This window comes from Vespa velutina, chromosome 1, assembly GCF_912470025.1.
Source record: "Vespa velutina chromosome 1, iVesVel2.1, whole genome shotgun sequence".
NCBI classification, from domain to species: domain Eukaryota; kingdom Metazoa; phylum Arthropoda; class Insecta; order Hymenoptera; family Vespidae; genus Vespa; species Vespa velutina.
Genome location: NC_062188.1, coordinates 10,520,009 through 10,543,387, shown reverse-complemented (window position 1 = coordinate 10,543,387; position 23,379 = coordinate 10,520,009). Strand labels below are relative to the sequence as shown.

The 23,379-nt window shown below is 29.7% G+C and overlaps 1 protein-coding gene across 3 annotated transcripts in view; it reads left to right on the top strand.

Moving 5' to 3' along the window:
* Nucleotides 1–23,379, top strand: part of LOC124948410 (signal-induced proliferation-associated 1-like protein 2) — a 77,699-nt gene that overhangs the window by 22,460 nt on the left and 31,860 nt on the right. The window contains exon 1 of one of the 3 annotated variants that reach the window (XM_047491985.1): nucleotides 19,720–20,356. The exons of the other annotated variants lie outside the window; for them this stretch is intronic. Coding sequence (XP_047347941.1) covers nucleotides 20,156–20,356 — 201 coding nt within the window. The 5' untranslated portion in view covers nucleotides 19,720–20,155. Of the gene's footprint in view, nucleotides 1–19,719; nucleotides 20,357–23,379 lie in introns of those variants that run through there. 3 annotated transcript variants of the gene reach the window in all.

Below are 23,379 nucleotides of genomic sequence, written 5' to 3'. Positions count from 1 at the left end.
TTAGAATAATTATTAAGACTCGATCGAGAAATATTACGTGAATCATGTTCATCGATGTTCTATTACCAATAATTTAAACTCGAGAGAACATAGTAAAGTATTGTACGTGGATCATCATATTTCAACTCTGATCACTGTTCATACGGTTCTTACGATTTTCACATCATGTAGACGACTTTATTTTGAAATCTGGAACGTTGGCAATGACGTACTGTGCGAACAGTAATGTTCCTTCAACTTATTTCTTTTTATTTTTATCCCCTTCTATATCTCTACGTTTCTGACCGATCACGGAATCCAATGCAATTAAAGGTAATGTGAGATTCATTTTGTTCATTTCGTTCGTAAGTTTTGTACCACACTGCGCAAACTGGTTTCTAACAAGTGCATTGAATTTTTCTTTTCAAATACCATACAGCATTGCAACTTCAAACTGGAATCGTATAATATCTATAATTTTATAACTCACCAACTGTTTTCATAATTCTTATTTCTTTTCCTCTCTTTCTTTTTTCTTTTTTTCTTTTTTTTTCTGTACGATACACTCAATCACATTCTTTTTATTAAATTTACAACTTTTTATACATTGTACAAAGAGATATCGATAAACGTTGACCGTGACATAAAAGAGAAGAAAGTAGCACGGTTGTTCGTTGTAAATTGACTTAGAGAAAAGTTCGCGATCCTTTAATCCAGTGTAATATAATATATTTGTTACTCGTACAACGTTTACGATTCTAAATAAGTATGAAAGGAAAAAGAAGTAAGTTGCCTGCGTGTAACAATAATGAAAGAAAATAGTGATTAAACTGAATAATAATAATCAAAAAAGAAAAAAGAAGAAAAAATTTCAATAGAACCAAATTGGATGTGGGGGTTCCTAAACGTACAAGTTACATTCCTGTTCCACGGGTGAAACTGCGCTATGAGTTATATATCATTCTGACGACATAAGCGTCGATGGTTCATCGTGTTGTAGTCACTATCCGTAGGGAAATTCGCGCGATTTGCAAAGAAATACTTGCACGAAATATTCGTCGTTGAGCGTTAACCTCGACCCTCTCTTTCTCTCTTTTCTCTCTCTGTCTCTCTTTCTCTCTCTTACTCTTCTTACTTATTCTATAATATCTATCCAATCGAGAGAGTCTATCTGTTTCTCTTCTTCTCTCTTTCTCTTCTCGTTCTCTTTCTAACTTATATGTGGGAATAAGAAGAGACAAGTCTCTTCGTGTTGCATTGTATTCAAATGAATCTTCGAGACTTTCCTATTCCTCTCTCACTCACTCACTCACTCAATCTCTCTCTCTCTCTTTATCTTTCTTTCTTTGTCTTCTTTTCTGTTTGTTTCTTTTTATTTATTATCGTTATTTTGCTCTCTCTATCGTTAATAAACGTGAGGAGGAATCATGATTCTCCCCATTTTTCTCAACGCATTTATTTTCTTTTACAATCGAGTCACAGTAAGGGAGCTGTAAGCTTCTGATAGGAAGCCCTTCACTTTCGAACAAGAAAACTCGCACGAAGCCGAGTTCACTTTTATACGCTTCGCGGATCGTCCATGCTACGTTGCTTTCGTTGGCTTCGAACAATTCTGTTGAAGAATATATATATATATATATATATATATATATTGAAAAACATGAAATATCCGATTGCTTGAGGAAAATTCTCTAAGAAAGAAACATTGTTTACTTGAGAAATATGTAGTTCGAAAGTTTCTTGTTATTTCGATTTTAGTTGGAACAAAATTTTTTATCTGCCCATTTTTTTTCTTCAGTTATTGGTAAGTAACTACGAGATTCAACTGAAAGAAATTTACGAGCGACTGACGTTGAGTATTAAAAGAATTTTTATGACATCACAAAAGTAGGATAATTATCGGCATAGAATCTGTCTCTCTCTCTCTCTCTCTCTTTCTCTATCTCTCTCTCTCTCTTTCTTTCTTTCTCTCTCTCTTTCTATTTTTCTCTCTTTTTCTTCTTGTCGGAAAATCCACGAAGAATCAGACTTTGAACACGGTACGTTATATTGTCCGTACGATGTTTACGTACATACAATCGTAAGTTTTGAATTCTTGCGACTTGTACGGAATAAGCTGTCCGCGTCCTACATACACCTAATTTCCTGTTCATTCCTCCTGAACATTCCAATGACCCACTGAATGTCCACGTGCGATAAAAATTTTCTTCGTGCACTTGTTATTTATTCTTCTTTCATTACTTTTAAACAATTGTAAATGTAATAAAATACAAAAATACTCAATTGATTAATAAAAATTAAGACTTATGTATGTATTTAATTTCTCAAATTTCATTTTCATCGAATAAAAAAAGAAAGAAATGTATGCAAAAGCCGATATACATAAATTCTAATATATATGAATTAAAAACAAAAATAATTATTAAAAACAGAAAACATGATAATTCATTAATTTATTTATTATTACATTTAATTTCATCCATTAAAGTTCGGAAAGATGATGTCAAAAATTTCAGTATATAATAATTCAAAATAAAAATATCTATTGAAAAGAAAGAAAGAGGAAAGAAAAAGAGAGAGAAAACATGATAATTTACCGTTTATTTACTTCTGCATTTAATCTCATCCGTTTCCTGTCACCAGCATACCGACTACACCAGTCTCGTGTTTCTTCAAGAGAGAAGATGAGATTAGAAAAAAGAAATATATATATATTAGAGATGAGTTAGCTGCGGAAACGATGCAGAGAACAGGATAATAACGTTTGAAACAGCCGCGATGAGAAATCGCGATTTACGATCTCGCTCAGTCGAAGAGATCTCGCCTAATTGCTTGGCTCAAAGCAAAGGCTAATATTACAGTGGCCGAAGTTTATTATTATCGACGTTTTTTAAATTACATTATTTGCTGTAGATATTCGTCATAGATAACTGTACGTACGAAGATGGATCGATCAAAAACACGTCGCGATAATGATAGCAGTCGAAAAAAAAGAAAAGAAAAGAAAAAAAAATTAATCCAAGAAAAAATTTTATAGTTGAGAGTCGATACGAACGATAAACGATAAGATTTTAGGTTGCATTAATTATAATTCCGTGAAGGAGACATGACATTTTATGTCTCGGTAATTTTCAAACTTGTTTCTAGCGAAAAGTATTTTATTATCTATTTACCATTTTTCTTGAATATGATTTCGTGAACATTTATTGATAGGCGATAAATTTCTTTAGAGTTCTTTATAATTCATAAATAAAATTTAATATTATTTATTCTATACATATATATATATATATATATATATATATATATATATATATATTATTATTAAAGATATTGAATTTATCATATAATTTATAAATGATATAAAAAGTAATTGTAAATTAATAAATAATATATACAAATAAATAATTATAACTTAGTTATTAAATTTATCTTAAATCATTTATTAATAATCATTCTCCTATTTATATAATATAATTATATACACACCGATGGAATATATATAAGAAATGAACGTGTTCAAATAATTGTATTCTTACGATTTCAATCAAGTAAAAATTTTATTTATTTCATGTTAGATTTGATAATGTAATTCGACAGCGAAGAAAATTGTGGTGCCTGTATGCCTACGATGAATACTGACTCTCGAAGAGAAATTATCATAAGGAGGAAGGAGGGTAGCTATCGGTAGGCATTAAAAGGAAATTCCCTGATGTATTATACACGTCGGTCTCGTACGCATAAATTCTAAGACATGGTATATTTCCATGGGAGATAAAGAAGGAGGTGTAGAAAAGGGAGCGTGTGCATCGACCTCGTATTCGTGGACGGATGCCAAGTCCTCACGATCCTCGATTTCCATCGTAAAAGAGGAGAAGAAAGAGAAGGAGGGGAGGCAGAAGGTCAATGCTCTAATGTATCGTATTTCGTTAGCAGGGAAACTAATCGATCGAAGTAATAGTGATTGTGATATTCGTTGCATGAATATTTTTTAGGTGTTTTTATTTTCCTTTTTCTTTTATTTTTTTACTGTACACATATATGTACTTTACAAATTTGAATTTTCATAACAAAAATTTCTAATCGAATTTTTAATAATTATTTAATTATTTAATTTGATATATATATTTTCATATATATATTTTCTTTTTTTTTTTTCATGTAAAATTAACAATCGTAAAGAAGGAAACTGTAAAATGAAATTTGATCGAAAATATCTTTTTATTCATCCACTTTTTATTATTCACTTGCAATTTAAATTTAATTAATCCTGCAAATAGAAAAATTTCTTTTTCTTCTTCGATATTATTTTTCTATATCATTGTGTATCCATATTATGAAAACAAAAAAGGGTTTCTCCCGATTAAACGTTTAATAAATAAAAAGCGATATTGTTTTCGTAAGCATCTTTTTTGTAAAATAACGTTTCATTTAAATTGAAAAAAGTTATTTAAATAAAACATTAATTAAATCTATTTATTGATATAGAGATAAACCGATTTCGAAGTTAATTTCATTTAACTGGTATTAATATCAAAAATATATAAAAAAATTAAAAAATTGATAATATAGATTCTCATGTAATAACAAACATTAAAAAAGATATTAATTTTCTTTGAGTAAATTGGTTCCGATAGCCATCGAAATGACATTACCTACCTTCCAAGATGGAACAGCTACTATCATCATCAGTAGAAACCTGCCCTTCTTCCGACTCATCGAGAATACATAACCGTGCAATGTGGTTAATATCGAAAGAGTCTTAGGGTTGTCAGTGAGCGTGTCGTCCCAACATTGCTTTGCAATTCGAAAGCAATCTCGGTTGGTGTAGTAGATCGGCCATCAAAGCGAACCTCGTCGTCGTTTGCTAAATGCACGTTGTTGCGTTCGGTTTCTTGTTTTGCCACGAGAACGTGCGTGCACTTGGGCCTGGTAAGTAGAAAGAAACAGTAGCGATGAGTTCGAACTCTCTGTCTCTATCTCTCTCTCTCTTCTTCTATTCATCTACTTATCGGTTTCTCTCTTCCTAACGTCTCTCTTCGATGCACTTGGACGACTCAATGTCTGTCTGCTTATTCTCTCTCTCTCTCTCTCTCTCTCTCTCTCTCTCTCTCTCTCTCTCTCTCTCTCTCTCTCTTTCCTTTCCTCTCAATCCATCTATCCTTCTTTTCATTGCACGCTCGTCGTTAGAGACACGCCCTAAGTGAAAACAGAACAGTATGCTAATGATTTACCGAGAAATAGAGACAACCACATTGCATAACGATGCTCTCTCTTTCTGTATTTTCTCTGTCTCTTTCTTCCTTGCACGAAAGTATACTTTTTTGTACTTCCGACAAATCTCCTTCTTCATTGTCATCTTGCAATTAAATTTTCTTCTTTCATGTATATATGTACGTATGTACATATATACTTGAATAAAATCAAACACAGGAGAATCTTTTTGGTGTACTTTATCGTTCGTATTCGTCATTCTCAAAATTTATTATCGATGTTTCGCGGTTATACATATCGACGAAGTCGTAAAAAATACAAGGCCGCTCGTTAAAGTGCATTACTTATTAGTTTATTTATAAGAAATTTTCATTTCTTTCTTTTCTATTCGTTCATGTTTGAGAATCCATGTTTCTCTATCTTTTTCTTAATTTTTCATTAATCGTAACAAGTTTTTTTTTGTTTTCTTAGAAAAAAAAATTATATGAATTAACATATCAATTTAATATATCCAACTGTAATAATCTAATAAATATATTAAAATTTTTTAAAATTTTATCCATAAAATTATGCTTGAAAGTTTCAAGGGATGAATATCATTGAATAAAACTACGAATACGCGATATTCTGTTTGAAGTTATTAATAATTTATAAGATAGTCTTAGAATGTAAATACTCTTATCGATAATACAAATAAATTCTTTGAAAATGTTTATATCATATATGGGTTCGATAGTAAAGAGAGAATATCGGCAGTCGGATCTAGCCTTTGGTGTCGACAAAAACATCGAACGACAGGTGTTTGGCACGATAACCGACCTGAGTTTTTTGCGGCATTTTGATGGAATGGGAGATGCAGAACGGAGTTCCTTCGTGAACATGGTTTGCGCCTGGTTGCAGTCAACGATCGGATTACCATCCTCGAGAAGACGATATTTTTATTCGACGAAATCTGATTTTAACGTTTATTTTTTAAAGATATTAACCAATATCTCATTTTTTTTCTTTTTTTTTTTTTTTTTTTTTGATAATATTCTAATTTACAACACATTTCAAACTTTTCATTGCAACTGATAATTTTATTTTATTAAAAAGATCACTTTCATATATATATATATATATATATGGAGAGAGAGAGAAAGAGAGAGAGAGAGAGAGAGAGAGAGAGAGAATCTTTTTTATCTATATCTATATAAACATACACTTACTCGAAAAAGACGAAAAATGAATTGACGCTATACGTTTGTAGAAAAGAAACTCGAAACGAATCAGCAGATGATTCGTAGTTATTCGTAACTACCGATAGGATATCTAAGATCTACGGGATGAAAGGGAACCGTTGTGTCAAGGACCAAAAGACGACGTAAATTTCGGAACGTTTCTAATGTAAGTTCGTTCTCTCATTTCCTTTTTTTCTCTCCTTTTCTATCCGCAGCTCTCTTTCTTCCGCAACATGGACATTTGCATGTAAGGGGAAAACATTCAGGAGGTCGAAGATAAGATAAGTTAAATGTAGATCTAAATTTCAGAAGAGCGTATTACGCCTTACGAATTTGCATTTCAACTATTCTCCTATTTTGTTTGTATCTACCTTCCGAAATGCTGAACGAAACGACAATGTTGACTTTAAAAAGAGTAAAGAAAGAAAGAAATAAAAGGAAAAGAAAAAGAAGTCTCTTTCTTTCTTTCTTTCTTTCTTTCTTTCTTTCCTTCTTTTCTTCTTTCTTTCTTTCTAGGCGGCATAGATCTTAGAAAACGGTTGTCTTTTTGCGAGTATATTTCTCTTCGGAACGTTGGTAATATTTCGACGAGCTTTTGCGAGCAACGAAGACTACCGAGCGTATCCGCTCTCTTGCACGGCAGCGTATTTACAGTTTCACCGTTAAAAAATGCATATTCGACTTACCGCCCCGTACACAGCAAACTTAAAGCTAACTTCACAGAGCCTACAACGAACTCGTGCCTTATCTCACTTAGCAGGAACATTGTCTGACTAAAATTAATGTATTCTAGACGTCGCGTCGCTCGAACTTTCCCGGCAGTTGACGAGTTTGCTCTCGATATATCGATCGATATATCGAAGTGAAAAGACATCGAGATAACATCTTTATTATGTTGAAACGAAATTCGCAGTCCTTAAGTATATATATGTACGTACATACATACATACATACATATATATATATATATATATATATATATATATATAAATACTTATATACACATATATAATATACACATTAAATCGATGAATTATATCAATGTAAGTAAAATGGCGTTGAAAAAAGACCTTCGTTAGAACGATATCACGAGGCATTTAAATCGAAAATTATTTCATCCTTATCGTGTCATCTATCCATACGTAATCATTCGCCTTGAATCAAGAACGTTTCGAGAGCTTCTGCATTTTAAATTCGATCTGACGAGTATCTCCTTTGCGTACGAATTTATTTCTCTGTCTCTCTTACACACATACACACACACACACACACACACATCTTTGTAAAATATTACGTAAAATTAGATATAATAATTACTCCTTGTTAAAAGAGATAATCGTGGAATTAATCGAAGAAATTGAACGTGAAACATCGATTGACTTGCGAGAAAACTTCTTTTTTGTTATTCTTTAATTAACATGTAAACGAGGAAATAATTATCATATGTCGATCTACGTAAATAATTTTGTTAATCATCTGACAACAGTATTTTATAAAACATTTTTATAATTACTCATTATATCAAAAGAATGCATATCTAACAAACATGTTTTTAACTTTATTAACAATACTTGATAATGAATTTTTAAACCTTATTAAAATGTAATGCTTGAGATAACTCGAAGGAAGTTGTTCTCCTTGATAAAATACAAATCAAGATAAACGAACAATTGTGAGGGAAGCTTAAGGATCAACCGCGGCATGGGTCCAGCCTCTCGATCTTCTCTCTCTCGAAATAAACGCGAGCATGACGTATGTAACAGCATACGCATTGCACCGTATGCTGTACTCCGGAATACATGGTGTGTTGGCCTGTCCGTAGGAAACACAACGGAACACACAAAGACGTCAGTCACGTTATATCTCCGTATTACGAGCTTCATCCTCACCCTCCTCATCTTCCTTCTTCTCCCTCTTCTTCTCCATCTTCTTTTCCTTCATTTTTTTATTCTTCGTCTTCGTCGTTTTCTTATTTTTTTCTTCGTCTTCATCTTCATCTTCGTCTTCATCTTCTTCGACTTCTTCGGACAACCACGATCTTTCTTTATTAAAGAACAGAACACCTACTTTATGAACGTAAAAACGTCCTTCATGAGGGAGTCAGTTAACTACGACCCTGATCTTTGCGGTCATTGCTTACAGTTATTTTCAAGTTACACATTGCCACAAATCTTTCTGCGTTTAGACGAGGACGAACGATTGGTATTTCTGATTAGAAGACTGACCTTAATCGAAAAATTGAAAAAACTTAACCAATCGTTTATCCTTTGTTCTGTTGCAACAACAGAACAAAAGATAAACTTTGTTTTTCTTTATATATTATATTATATTATATTTAATATTAAATTTTGTCATTTCTGATAAATTATTCAATTTTAATATTACTCATTTTAAATTATTATTCATTTTAAATTACTCATTTTAAAATCTATATATATATACATCATTTTAATATTTTTAATTAGATATATACAAGTTAAAATTATTAAAAAAATTCATTATTATTCTTCAGATCAAAAGAATTTCTATTTTTATTCTAACATACTTTCGTAATGAGATATACAATATTTAATAATTCGTTCTCTTTTACTTTTTATGTAACATATGAACAGACTACAACATAAAAATGTGAACAATATCCAATTCTTATAGATATCTTAGATAATGGGATAATGTAGAACGTTTTTAAGGCCCATTCAAAGCGTTTAAGTGAAGCGTGACGTAAACTAATATTACCTAACTCTCGATATTCTTTCGTAACATTAAATATTTTTTCTCTAATCGTTTAATTACAACAACAACAGTGGAGCTCGCCGCGTTACGACGAAATAGCTCACGAAAGAGTTTCGACAAGCGGTAAAGTTCGTCATCATCATAGCCGTCGTCTCGTAATGGCTCGTAAAACGATCACGACCCTCCTCCACCAGCCTACCTCATGGAAAACAATAGACGAATGGTCGTCCTACTCAACAAAGTCAACCACTCGTACGAACAAAGAAACTTAACTGCTTGAAATGAAATCGAAAGGGTTGAAAGAACGAGATAAAGAGAAGGAGACAAAGAGAGAAGGAGAGAGAAACATGAACACATATGTTCAATTATCGTACAGCGAGCCATCGTGTTACGTATTTATATTTGATCGGCATACATTCTCTCTCTACCTTTCTCTTAAAGAAAAAAAATTAGAAGGGTATATGAAAAAGAAACAGATATTAGATACTAAATAAAGAGAGAAAGAGAGAGAGAGAAAGAGAAAGCTTTAGTTTCACATCTTACTCTTCCAAAAAAAATTAGAAAAGTAGATGAAAATGAAATAGATATAAGATATTTGAAGAAGAGACAAAGAGAGAGATAGAGAGAGAGAGAGCATTAAAGTATTAAATATATTTTCTTCTTTATTTATTAATCTTTTCGCTGATCAGAATAATCCGTATTAATGAATAAAAAATGAAAATATAAATAAAATTCTTACAACAAATCGTTGAGAAATATAAATCATTAAAAATTACAACTTCTCAAATGATATTTTACAATATAATTTAATTATAATTTTTATTTAATGTTATTTGTTTTATTTTTGTACAAATATCACGCGATATTAGCTATATATAATAATAATATCTTATGTACTTATTCTCTTTTTCTCCTTCTTTTTATCTTCTTCAGTTTCTTTTTACGAATAATCCAAGGGCGTTCTCTTTGCTCAACGATTCATTCATTAATGAGTATGCTAACAATCCGTTTCGTATTCCGATCCCGCATCTGTCGGTCCGAATTTAATTGAAATGCTTTTAATTAAGAGTTACCGATTCGAGTGACGCGTGCAGTACGAATCTCGCTCGCGTGTCCGATCGCTTAAGTACAGGGAGAGGGAAGAAAGAAAGAGAGAGAGAGACAGACAGAGAGAGAGAGAGAGAAAGAGAGAGAGAGAGAGAGAGAGAGAGAGAGAACCACCCCTCGTTATAAGCATCGAACTTGGTACTACTCGTCCCTTCGTGCCAATTTATGAGAGTATCTTCTCACATCATGTAGAAGTTTCTGATGGTAATGGATACACCAATAGCTGAGAGAGGAAAAGAGAGAGATAGAGAGAGAGAGAGAGAGAGAGAGAGAGAGAGAGAGAGAGGACAGTAAAAGAAAAAGAAAACAAGAAAGATTTGTAGTATCATAAAAGCGACGAAGGGTCCTTACTGAATCGTCCAAGCTAAATCTCTGGAAATTCAAGGAGATTTATCGTGCGAAACTTCTTAACCATGGTACTCGTTTATCGCCTCTCCTTTTTCCTTACCACTATTATTTATCTTCTTTTCTGTGCTCCCCAACTCCCCACTCTCCACCTCTCATTCGTTTAACGTTGAAAATTTAATCTTCGAATGTAATGTTTCCTGGTTCTTTAAATTGTTATTTACTTTAAGCTACTAATATTTAAATGCGAACGTTATTTAAGTGAATGATTAGGAAAACAATTTTTATATAAAACTGCAATTTTTGTATGCATCAGGAATAACTATGTTTAATTGATATATTTGTGAAAGTGATTAACACGTATATAATATTGTATACGTTTTAAAATATTAATGTATGAAATATATATGTATATATATATAATATATATATATATATTTTTTTTGAAATACAAACAAATAGAACCTATAGATTTATTGCTTGTCATATATCCGCACATACATATATACATACATAGAAAACGCAAGTATGTTAGTCTATCGTGTCACTCAATATTATTATGTTATTATTCGTGGTTGCATCGTGAATCGTTCGACTATAGCACACTCATAGAAGCGATAACTCGAAGCGTTTTAATACTTTCATCCTGACTTACGACACACCATGAATATAGGTGGAAAAGAAAACGACGAGATGATTGCAGAAAGAAAATAAAAAGATCTTTTCGTAGAAATCAAACGGCGAGAATGTAAACTCGTCTTACAGTAAACGATGAAAAGAAACAGGAAAAAGGAAAAAGATTAAAAAAGAAAGGAGAAAAAAGAAGAAAAATAGAAAAAGGTAGACGATATTTCATGGGACAGGAACTTTTCCATTAGGATTCACGCTATAATATCGGGCCTCGGCGCCGAAGATATTACGAAAGCTGGTTGCATTTAATACACGTTATGGCGGTTTCTAGATGTTAGTTAAAAATACGTTTTTTACATATTGCCTACTCCTGTGTGTATATGTGTGTAGCATACATATGTATATAGTTGCGATATATATGTGTACTTATATGCAAGAATGGCATCGAAGGGCAAGTCGTGCATAGTGCAAATCCTCGTAACTATAAACTATTACACTATGGTTGCGTATTACACGTTTAAGAAAAAGACAAAGAGAGAGAGAGAGAGAGAGAGAAAGAAAGAAAGAGGAATAAAAGATATCGAGCTTTCTATGCTAACTCTCCGACCGGTCTCTTACATACTCAAAGCGAGTGGAATAGGCATTGGTAATGTTCGCTTATGGTCGTGTTTAAATCTGACCTAACTCCTTTGTTTAGTCTAACTCTCGTCTAGAAACTCCTACGTTCGGTACTGAATGAACACGCCGCTCTGCTACTCCCTCTTTTTCTCTTTTATATGTCGACACTGAAAGTCAGGCCAAATCCCGTTCTAGCTAACTAAATAAACGAGTTTTACCGACTTTACTCGATAGAGTTGATATATGTATAATATTTTGTAATGTAATAATTTCCTTTCTCTATTCGTCCCTCTCCTTTACTCTTTTTTTTTTTTTTTTTTTTTTATAACAAATGTTATAAAATTAAAATTAGTATTGATTATGTGTAGTTAGTCATTCATCATCAAAAAAAAAAAAAAAGAAGAAAAAAGACAACAACAAAAAATATTTCTTTCTCTTATTCTCTTTCTCTTTCTCTTTTTCATTATCTCTCGTTTTCTTTATCTCTTTCTCTTTACATGCATTTAAGGATTGAAGATAATTGTATTTTGTAAGGACATAATAGATATTTAATTAATCTTCGAATAATATTAAATAATTATTTCATATTCATAATAAAATGATTAATACCTTATAAATATACAAAAGTGTATTTATATATATCTTACGATTACATGAAAAGTAAATTTTATAATAATAATATAACAACAATAATAACAATAATAATAATACTAATACTAATAATAATAATAATAATAATAACAATAGAGACAGTATATATTATATATCTAATGCAATTAGCGTGATTATGTGAGAGCACATGAAAGAATAACGATGTTATATTCTTGTCAATTGCTTTGTAATATTTCACGTGTTTCTGCTTTGCTTCATTTTCATTAGCAGGACCACGAGCGCGTTTAACTTTTATTATTTAAAAGAATATAATGAATTTAATAAGCTTAGTGACCGTTCAGTCGGTGTAAAACGAATGGACAGTGGATCCTCTTGTTTCAAACGTTTCATAAATCAGTAACTTTCGAATTATCCGTTTCCATGGGCTCTTTCGTGCACGCTACTACTTATATAAGATGCTTTACCTGGAAACATAAACGATCTTCGCTGCAGGCTACCGCATACGCGTACGACCGAGAAGGTGTGTACCGTTATCGCAATAAAGAGGCCATAACGAATTTATAGAGAAAGAAAATAACTATAGGAAATTATATTCTTATCCGTAAGTATCGTACATCGTGCTACATTTCATGGACCGAGTTCTACGTACGTACCGTACTTTTATTTATGTATATATATGTATTAGTCACTGTGTATTCGCATGATTAATATCCAAATAAGATTTTACTTCATCGCTGATACTCATCGCTGATACTTGGAATATATAGAGGGTGTGCTATTTAAAACGGAACATCTAGGTAAATATATATTTTTCTTCGATTGATTGGTATGAAAAAAAATGTTATCTACAAGACAAAATTGAACCGTATGGTATTTTTTGTTCTCAAAATTAGTTTTTTGAGATATTAAGATTATTGTTCCTTTTTTTCTCTTTTCTTTTCAATAGAATATATTTATGTTTATTTCCATAGTGTGATAGTTTATAAGAAAATAAATTTTAATCTTGAGATTATCTTAATTTAAAAAATCATATTTTAATGAAATAAATGTATAAGTTTATTAAGACACGTAAATTTAAGTTATGTTTGTCATATAATTTTTCATAAATCTAATTTAATAAATTATTTTGTAATAGTAAATTATTAAGTTATAAATAAAAAAAAAATAATAAATACAAAAAAATCTTCAGATTTACATTATATGTACATATTATTGAATTATCCTTTTCGAACGATGCATGCTCTATTTTATGACATATTTTTATACTAATCAATTCAAAGGAAATATATGTAGATATTCTCTTTTTAACAAGAAAACCTTTTATCAATACAACTATAATTTACATTTCATCATTTTAATTGTTTTGCTTCAGTCGATCATTTATTTATCGGAAATTCGATTGGGCAATCTTCGAATTCTGTATTTTCAGTTTTACAGAGTTATAATAAATGTAAAATAGCGTGTGTACGTGCAGGACACGATAATATAATATATTCATTGTCCCTTATCTAAGTGGTCTGTCTGTTGCACTTCACGAGAAGAGTAAGATACAAAATCTTTATCGTAGCGCATAGTATACATATGCCGACAAAGCTAGTCTTATCTTTGTGCATACAAGACGAAAAGATGTAGCATATATTCGAAGGAGTTCCTTCTATCCGGTATATCTTCTCGTCAGATTTATTTCTTGAAAATGTTACTTGTTTAAACATCGATACGATTATCTTTCTTTATTTTTCTGCTTCATCGTGGTAACTCAATAATAAACGTCAACAAAATACATTGTTAAAATGATATAATTAATATATCTCTTATAATAAATATTTTCGTATTTTAAAAAGAGCAATTAAACTTCTTTGCTTCAATTAAAATAATTTCGAAGGAATTCTCATGAATTTCAAGAGAACAAAATTAGAATACTAAAAGTTTTCTCTCTCTCTCTCTCTCTCTCTCCCTCTCTCTCTCTCTCTCTCTCTCTCTCTCTCTCTCTCTCTCTCTCTTTCACACATCTTTAATTAAATTCGTAACTAAGTGACGCGTTCATTCTCGCATTACGTTCACCGAGCATCCAACTTTTCATCTCCTCGCCTACTTTGTGGATATATATTTTTTTTTCCCTTCCCCCTTTTTTCTTCTCTACAAGCCAGAACGTTGACGAAGGAAAGGGAAAAAAGGTATCACTGACCTGATACGTTAATCTTGCGTAACGGAAACTTTATACGTGACTTGCGTTGACCTGAAATCGTACTTAGTATTGTTATTAAAGTATTCGATCGATATTATTTTGTCGATTTTAATTTAACAAAAAAAAAAAAAAAAGAAAGAAAGAGAAATGAAATTGTCAATGGGATAGAAATAATTCATTATTTATTTATGAAGATAATAAAAATGGGTAATAGTTTTTATTTTCTAGAAAAAAAAGAAATAAAGATAAAAAAATATGTAGACTTAATTGTTCACTTACGGTGCCTAAATTTTTTCTTTAAAGAAAAAAGTACGATCATTTAGTCGACAGTTTGTCGTTCCAAATATTATGAATTTGTTGAGTAAACACACACGATGACGTCTTTACAACTGACGGAAATGCATCCTCGAATGCTTTCCTTCATTCGATCATGGGAAAGCTCTTTCCTTTCTCAAATATTTATCAACGATGGCAATCGTATTTTCTTTCTCAATTTATTTCACATATTGAATGAAGTAGAACGATCCAAAATGAGGACGAGGCATATACATATGTACGATCGCTACTGTTTGTGTTTGCAAGATGTTTGTGATCTCAGATGAAAGGAAAATAAAAGCGAATTGATGAAAATAGTTCGAAGTCGACGATAAATTAATTCATGAAAATGAGTTTCTTTAAAATAGAACGAAGGATCAAAGCTATAATTGTTTTCCTCTCTTTATTAAAATATGCATTTCTTCATTTGTTACATTGTTACATAGAAATAAATTTTTTGATATTTTTAAGAATATGAATCATTATTTTTTACATTGAATTTTTGATGAATAGTATACTTATTTAGATGATATTTCTATAATTTAGAATTAAAATGGTTCAAGAGATTCTTCAATTTTGTATTTTCAATTTAGGAAGATAATAGATCTTCACTTATCATCGAGTTAGTTGTGTTCGTGGCCTACTCTAGGGATTCGTTTCTTGTCGGTGTTAAAATAAGATAGGGTGATAATGTTAATTGAATTTCCAACATAGTGCATAGTCATTAACATTGAGTTTGTAGAAGTCAGAAGGGATATACATAAGTACTAACATCTGTCCATTCGATTAGTAAGTTTTACGAATTATGTATATATATATATATATATATATATATATATATATATATATTATTCGTAAATTTTAAGTATGTAAATGTAATAATTAAACTTAATGTGATTAATTAGGTGACTAAGAATAAACATTAATTCTCTTTATGTTATGATTGAAAGATAACTCTTCAATATTTGTATAATGTATTATTTTTGTTTGAAAGAACACTTTTTTCTTTTCTTCTTTTATACATAGTCCTCGTTTTTCTCTGTCTCTCTCTCTCTCTCTCTCTCTCTCTCTCTCTCTCTCTCTCTCTCTCTATCTATCTATCTATCTATCTATCTATCTATTTATTTATCTGTCTATCTATCTATCTATTTATTTATTTCTCTATCTAAAACGAATATAGACCATTGCTTTATGATAATCGTAAATAAATCGAAAGATTTCTTATCTACGATTTATCGCTCGTCTCAACATGAATAACTCGTCGTCAAAGAAAAAGTAGATCTATTTTATCGATATCACCGTGACGATCGAAAAAAAGCTTTCTCCTCCTTCTCTTGGTTGTCAATCAATCGATATTACTGTTCAGAACGAAAAACGTTTTTGTTTTATTCTAAATATTTTTGTTTCTTTAAAATTATTCGTCATGTAGAGCAGTTAATCCTCGTATTTTTATTATTTACGAACGAAAATCAGAGTCTGATAATCAGAAAGGGAAAAGGAGATAATAATAATAATAATTTTTATGCTATTTCTTCTTCATAAGCAATCAATATTTTATTTTTTTATTAGTAATTTTCTTTTGTTTTTTCTTTTTTCTTTTTTTTCATCTATAATCATAATCAATCCTCGTATCTATAAGAATACTCGTAGAATTTGTATTATTTATTATTTATAAATTACAATCGTATGCTATATATATATATATAAATATATAATGTATAATCAAAACAATAAGATAACAAATAATGAATCATTCAAATAAACGATAGAATTGTAAAATAATGAATAATATTACGAATGAACAAGACCGATCATTAGAAAGGAAGATATTAGAAATTATCATTAGAAACGAAGAAAAAAGTATAATCGCAATAATATTTCTATTATTTTTTCTGGATAAAGAATCAAGACTATAATAAAGAATACAATGAATTACCAAGTCTCTCATCGATTCTACGATCATGTCAAGGTTCAATCATATAAATAGAATGAGAAATCCGGATGACAAAATGAAAAAGAAGAACTCGTGAAAGGGGGATGACAGTTTTCGTTAATTCAGAACATGCTCAGACATTATTTTCTAACGACGAACAAAGTTTTTTCCATAGCGTGGAAAAGCAAAGGATCGAAAGACGTTCCACAAATTGCATTTCTTACATCACGGCTAAGTACTTACTTGGGAAACGTCTCATAAGAACAAGATAATTCATAAAAAACGTGCGGTTATCATCAGAGTTCGGAACGATTTACACAATTTATTATGTTTTATCATTATTCAAATAATATTAATTCATAATAAAAAAAAAAAACGAATATTAATTAATTATACAAGATAATATAATTGTCATTATTAACATAATATAATTCTATTAATTAATAATACAATATTCAACTAATATTGGCAATTAATATTATCGTATTTATAATATAATAATATTAATTGATAATATAATAATAATAAAATTAATGATAATACTATATATAATATAATTTAATATTACTTATATTATAATCATCATTCATTATAATAATCAATTATATAATAATAATTATTATTATAATTATAATTATAATTGTTATTATTATATTAATATTAATTGTTGTTGTTATAATTGTTATTATTATATTAATATTAATAGTTGTTGTTATTATTATTATTATTATTATTATTATTATTATTATTATTATTATTATTATTATTATCAGAATTTCCAAATATCAGCAAATTAAACGATATTATTCATTTTCTATTTAATTCTGTCATTTCATCTTATCTCTTTATTAAACACTCGGTATTAAAACACTCGTGGGTTTCGATAAAGAAAAAAACCAAAAAAAAAAAAAAAAAACAAAAAAGTCAAGAAAAAAGTGGAATGCCTTGTCGTCGAGGATTATGATCAAACGTGCAGATACATTTGAAAAACCTATTGAGAAAGAAGGAAAACTATGTATAAGAAAACAGATCTCACGCATAAACTACATACATATTCTCTTCGTAATACACAGATTCCTGATCCAAGCCACTTTTAGAATAATTTCGAAGACGGATTCACATTTAGTATTCTCGATAAAGCTAAGGAAAGAACATAGATACATACATAGCTATGTACATATATGTATTTATTCCAGAAGGAATAACGACCTTCCATAAAAAGAATGGAAAAAGGAGATCGCTTTGTAAACGAAAGGAAATCGTACATCTTTGGAATGCCGTAACGATTTCACGATTTCCATTTCTCATAGATCTTTTATTTACTTTTTTCCTTCTTTCTTTTTCTCTCTCTTCCCCCCCCCCTCTCTCTCTCTCTCTCTCTGTTGTTTCTTATACCTATATATTGTACATACGTGCATACCTATTGTACAATCATTTCGTACTCGCGCTCGTAAAATTTTATCTGAAGAAGAAAGAATTCTCGTTATTTTAGAATGATCTTCATTGTTTTGCTCTAGTCCTATCTGGTTGCATTGACTGGTTGGAAATACGCAGCACGCATCAAGCGAATACTTTCACGTAAAAGGCCGCCTTGAAATTTATGAGGCAAATTATTACGAAGGTTAACAATATAGAACGAATATACTAAAGGAATATACTGACAATGATAAAGAATGTTTTATTTCTCCTTTCACGTTTTTTCTTTTTTTTTTCTTTGTTTCTTTTTTTTTTCCTCCTCTGTATTGATCATAGTAGAGAAATCGTGATTGATTGCTTCCATCGTTCTTACGATTATTTCTTTCGATAGTTTCTTTTAAGATTCTCTCGTTAGAAATAAGTCAATTATATCGAAGCGATTCGATCTCTTGAAATAAGAGCAATGACTTTCAGAAAGCTGGATGAAAGCGTTATCTCTTTTCTTTTGTTTTTTTTTTCTTTTATTCTAACGAAGATTAGGTGAAACATATAGTGAACAAAAAATCTATATTGTTTTCTTGATCTTGCAACAATAGAGATGAGAACTTCATTGATTAAGATAATTTTTAAATCTCCACAATTAGACGATCTATTCCTACAACACAATTTTCTGAAGTACTGATTGATACTGTAAGACAAATTAATACTTTTTTCTACTAAATTATCTGATATCAGTTATATATCAGTTGATTTCATTGTATCAGTATGTAGAAATAAAAATAGTTTATCTCATACCATTTTTAAGAAGCTGAGGTTTTAATTTATCCATAAATAATACATAATTTTCATAATATCAATACAGCTATTCTAATGGAAAAATTTTTAATGTTTCGTATAATGTTAAATCAATGATAATTACAAATAATACATTTCAAATTTTGAATAAATTATATGTGAAAGAGATAAAGTTAATCATAATCATCCATTTTTATACAGAGAAAAAAATTTGTATTGTTGTTCTTCTTTGATAAGATTAAATACATAAGACAAAATTTTTATATAATTAATAGGAAATGATTTCTTATTAGGCAAAGCCTTTTTATAATAAATATTAGTTTTTGAATAACAATCGTTTCTCTTCTTTGACAGAAAGATAATATATAATAAATAATACATAATTTTTAAATGATTAGTATAAAATAATATTTATCGTAAGAACAAGTCTACCTTTAATACAATTTATAAAGTACCCATCGTTTCATTTTATTGATAAATTATGATATATGATAAATAATTTTTGTTATAACAATTACAAAATAGCTTATTATTATTATATATCAAGCATATTTTCAATATTATTTTTAAAATATGGATCGTTGAGTTTTCATTGACAAATTATGGTAAATAAAATACGATACATTTTTTATTCGTATTCATATTATATTATTTTCAAATACAGTCGTATTATTATAGAAAAAAAATAAATATAAATAGCAAAGATAAAACATTAAAAAAGAAAAAAAAAAAGAAACAGTTCAGTTTAACGTACATGAAGTTAGTGAAAAGATCAGCAAACACGTTTTCCCTTTAACGTATATACATAGCTACGTAATAATGTTGTATACATACACACGTAACTATCACCCTTACGAGTTTCAGACACGTCAAAACACGTCGTTGCATGTTCGAATTGTCTCGCGATTCTCCTCTACTCCTCCCTCTTCTACCTAGCTTTTCTTATTTTGCTTTTGCGATCAGTTCACCTTCGACTGCCAACGTCGTATATAACGTAGTGTAATACGGATCGTTCCTTTACCAAATGCGAAACACGTGTTTGATTGTTTCCTTATGTCGTTAATCAATAAAATAGTACGCGTCGTCGTAAATTCGACTAATTGTTTAACGCCTTCGCTAAAGAAGAAGCATGAAGATTCCGAGTGGTCTGAAGAGGCTACAAATACAATATACGAAGAAGCAACAAATACCATATGCGAAGAGATCACGTTTATTCATAATAACTCTGCCAATGTATTGTTGAAGGATGATCAGGTACATATTTGATATTGTTGTTACAATCGGACAAATGTATAGATTATCAGAGTTCGTTTTTTTTTTCTTTCGAAGAAAAAGGAAAAAAACGAAGTTGTAGATATCTATATGTATATGTATTCGATTTTTAAACATTTAAATTACAAGGATATTTTATTTATACGCTTGTTTTTACGAATTTCAAAATTCTTTCGCATGTTTCTCTATATTTACATAGATAGTAGCGTATGTAAACACGTTCAAATGACCTCATACATAAAGCCCCTTCTATATACATTAGATATTCAACAGTGTATTAGACGACGGACTGATCGACATCTAACAGAGAAAAACGATTAAGCCTATTCAAGGGTTTAACTCCCTTGAGATAATTAGTGTACACAAGTTCGAGTCAATTAAACTCCAATTAGGTTTTCCAATAATAACAATGTGATATATTAACTTCCTAATATCGAAGTGCTATTGTAGAGATATAAACGAAATTAAATGAAATGGATTAGTATATTGAATTGAAAAAAAAAAGAAAAACAATTACGTATGTATACATTACGAACATTAGAAAAGTAACGATTTATATTTCGATTCATTGTTTGAATTGAAGAAAAGTAAAAAAAAAAAAAAAAAAAGAAAAAATTTTAAAATATTTAAAGTTCAACTTTAAATATTCTACTTTAATATTTACGAGTTAACATATGTATATAAATTTAAACTTGTCTATATAAAAATATTTCGAATGGATTTGTCGACAAAATTTTAATCATTCTAAGTACTTATAATGAAAACATTATCTCAATCTAATCGTATAGCACACAAGTACATGTTACTTTATCTCTCCTTCCCTCTCTATTTTGAATTATTCGATCTTCTTCTCCGGCAAAACATCATAATAAAAATCCATCGAAATTCCTTCGAGAGCTCCGGCGATGAATCACGAAGTCGCGTTCCACGCCAAGCTGACCAAGCTTCCGATCGAGAGAAGGTTAATGAAAACGTGGCCTCCGTTTCTCTCTCTCTCTCTTTCTTTCTCTCTCTATCTTTCTTTCTCTTCTTCTATCTTGCGAGGGTGTCAGTATGGAATGCGATCTCGAAAACGGTTCCTTGTTACGTAAGGAAAGAAATATCGACGCCTTGTAACGATCTCAACACGAAGAAAGAGAAGGAGGACTAAAATAACCGATATAAAAGGAAAAAAAAAGATATATTTTAGGAATGGACAGGTCGATTCTCAAAAGCAATGATTTTTCTTGGTATTTTGTTGTATAATGTAGAAAAACAAAAAAAAAACAAAAAAAGAAATAGGAACAATCTCAAGAGAAAAATGATAATATAGAAAAATGAAGATAGGACTTTGAGTTACAATAATTTTTGACGATAATAACAATAATTTTAATGGTAAGAATAATGATGAATTGTTAATAATAATAAAATAATATAATAATATAGGGCTACTTACAATTATGATGATAGTTTTTAGTATATGTGTAAAGGAAATAGAGTCGAATGTAAGAAAAAGAAAATTGGTTGTATGATAATAATAACAATAACAATAATGATGATAACAATAATAATAGTAACAATAATAATAATAATAATAATAATAATAATAATAATAATATAGTTATAATTACGATGATGACGATGATTTTAGTATATGTGTGGAGAAAATAGAATGAAATGTAACAAAAAGAAAGTTTGTCTCATAATAATAATAATAATAATAACGACAACGATGATGATGATAATTACGGAAATGTTAATAATACTAATAAAATAATAATATAACGATAATTATAATGATGGCGATGGTCATAATATATGTTTAGGAGAATTAGAGTGAAACCTAACAAAAAGAATATTTTTATGCTTCACCTCATCGTTGGGTTCATCTTAAGAGTTAGTATATTTCTCGTATGAGTCACGATTTAGGAGGAAACAGTACATACGTACGTTCTATCTCTCTCACGCTCATTCATTCTTCTTCTTTTCTCTCTCTCTCTCTCTCTCTCTCTCTCTTTCTTTCTTTCTTTCTTTCCCCTCTCCCTTTCACTCTTCTCTCATTTCTTCGCCCTAGCCTCATCGTAAGAGCATCGTTTCTTCTCCAGAGGCTCTGAACCGCCAGACGAAGCCCCGCATTCCAACTCGATTGTCCCAAATTGAGAGAATACATTCCTGAAGCGTTACAGAACGCCGCAAAGAATGCACGAGTCACTTTTTTCTTTTCTTTTTCTTTCTTTCTTTTTTTCTTCTTTTCTTTCTTTCCTTTTTGTTCTTTTATTCAACTACCACGTGGTATATTATTATATATATGTATGTATGCAGGTACGTCCATTTATACATTATCGTTCATACACATCGCAAATAATTACTTACAATGGAAGCCGGAAAACTTGAGCGATTTGATTAAGATTTTTATTAAAAGAGCTTCTTTGTTGAGAGAGCTACATTCTTAATATGTTCTATTTAAAAGAAATGAGAGGAGATTCTATTTTTCTTTTATTATTTTTTTTATCATTCAGTATAATGAGTATATTAAAAAATTTGAATATGATTTTATGGTAAAAATGATTGTAACTTTGATTCTTTAATTTGAATCTTTTTTATTCAAAAGACTTATTTATATTATAAAGTTGTTGTTTATTTAGTGTTAGAAAGTGTTCTGTATATGTAATTGTGTATATACATATATGAGTTTATGAATTACAATAGAATATATTCTTTACATTATAATAGATTAATAACATTTTTATGACTATTTATGATATTTTGTTTTCCAATTAAAATTATAAAGAATTTTATTTATAATTCGTATTTTATCATTCTTATTAAAGATATCACATATTTGTTTATTTAAAGTTCATATATATATTTAATTTAGGATTCAATAATTTTGTATTAAAGTTTCTTAAAAATAAATTTTGTATTAATTATAAAAAATATTATTAAAATTAAGATATATATGGTTTTATTAAAGCATTTTTAAATTTTAACTTTTATATTATATATATATATATATATATATATAT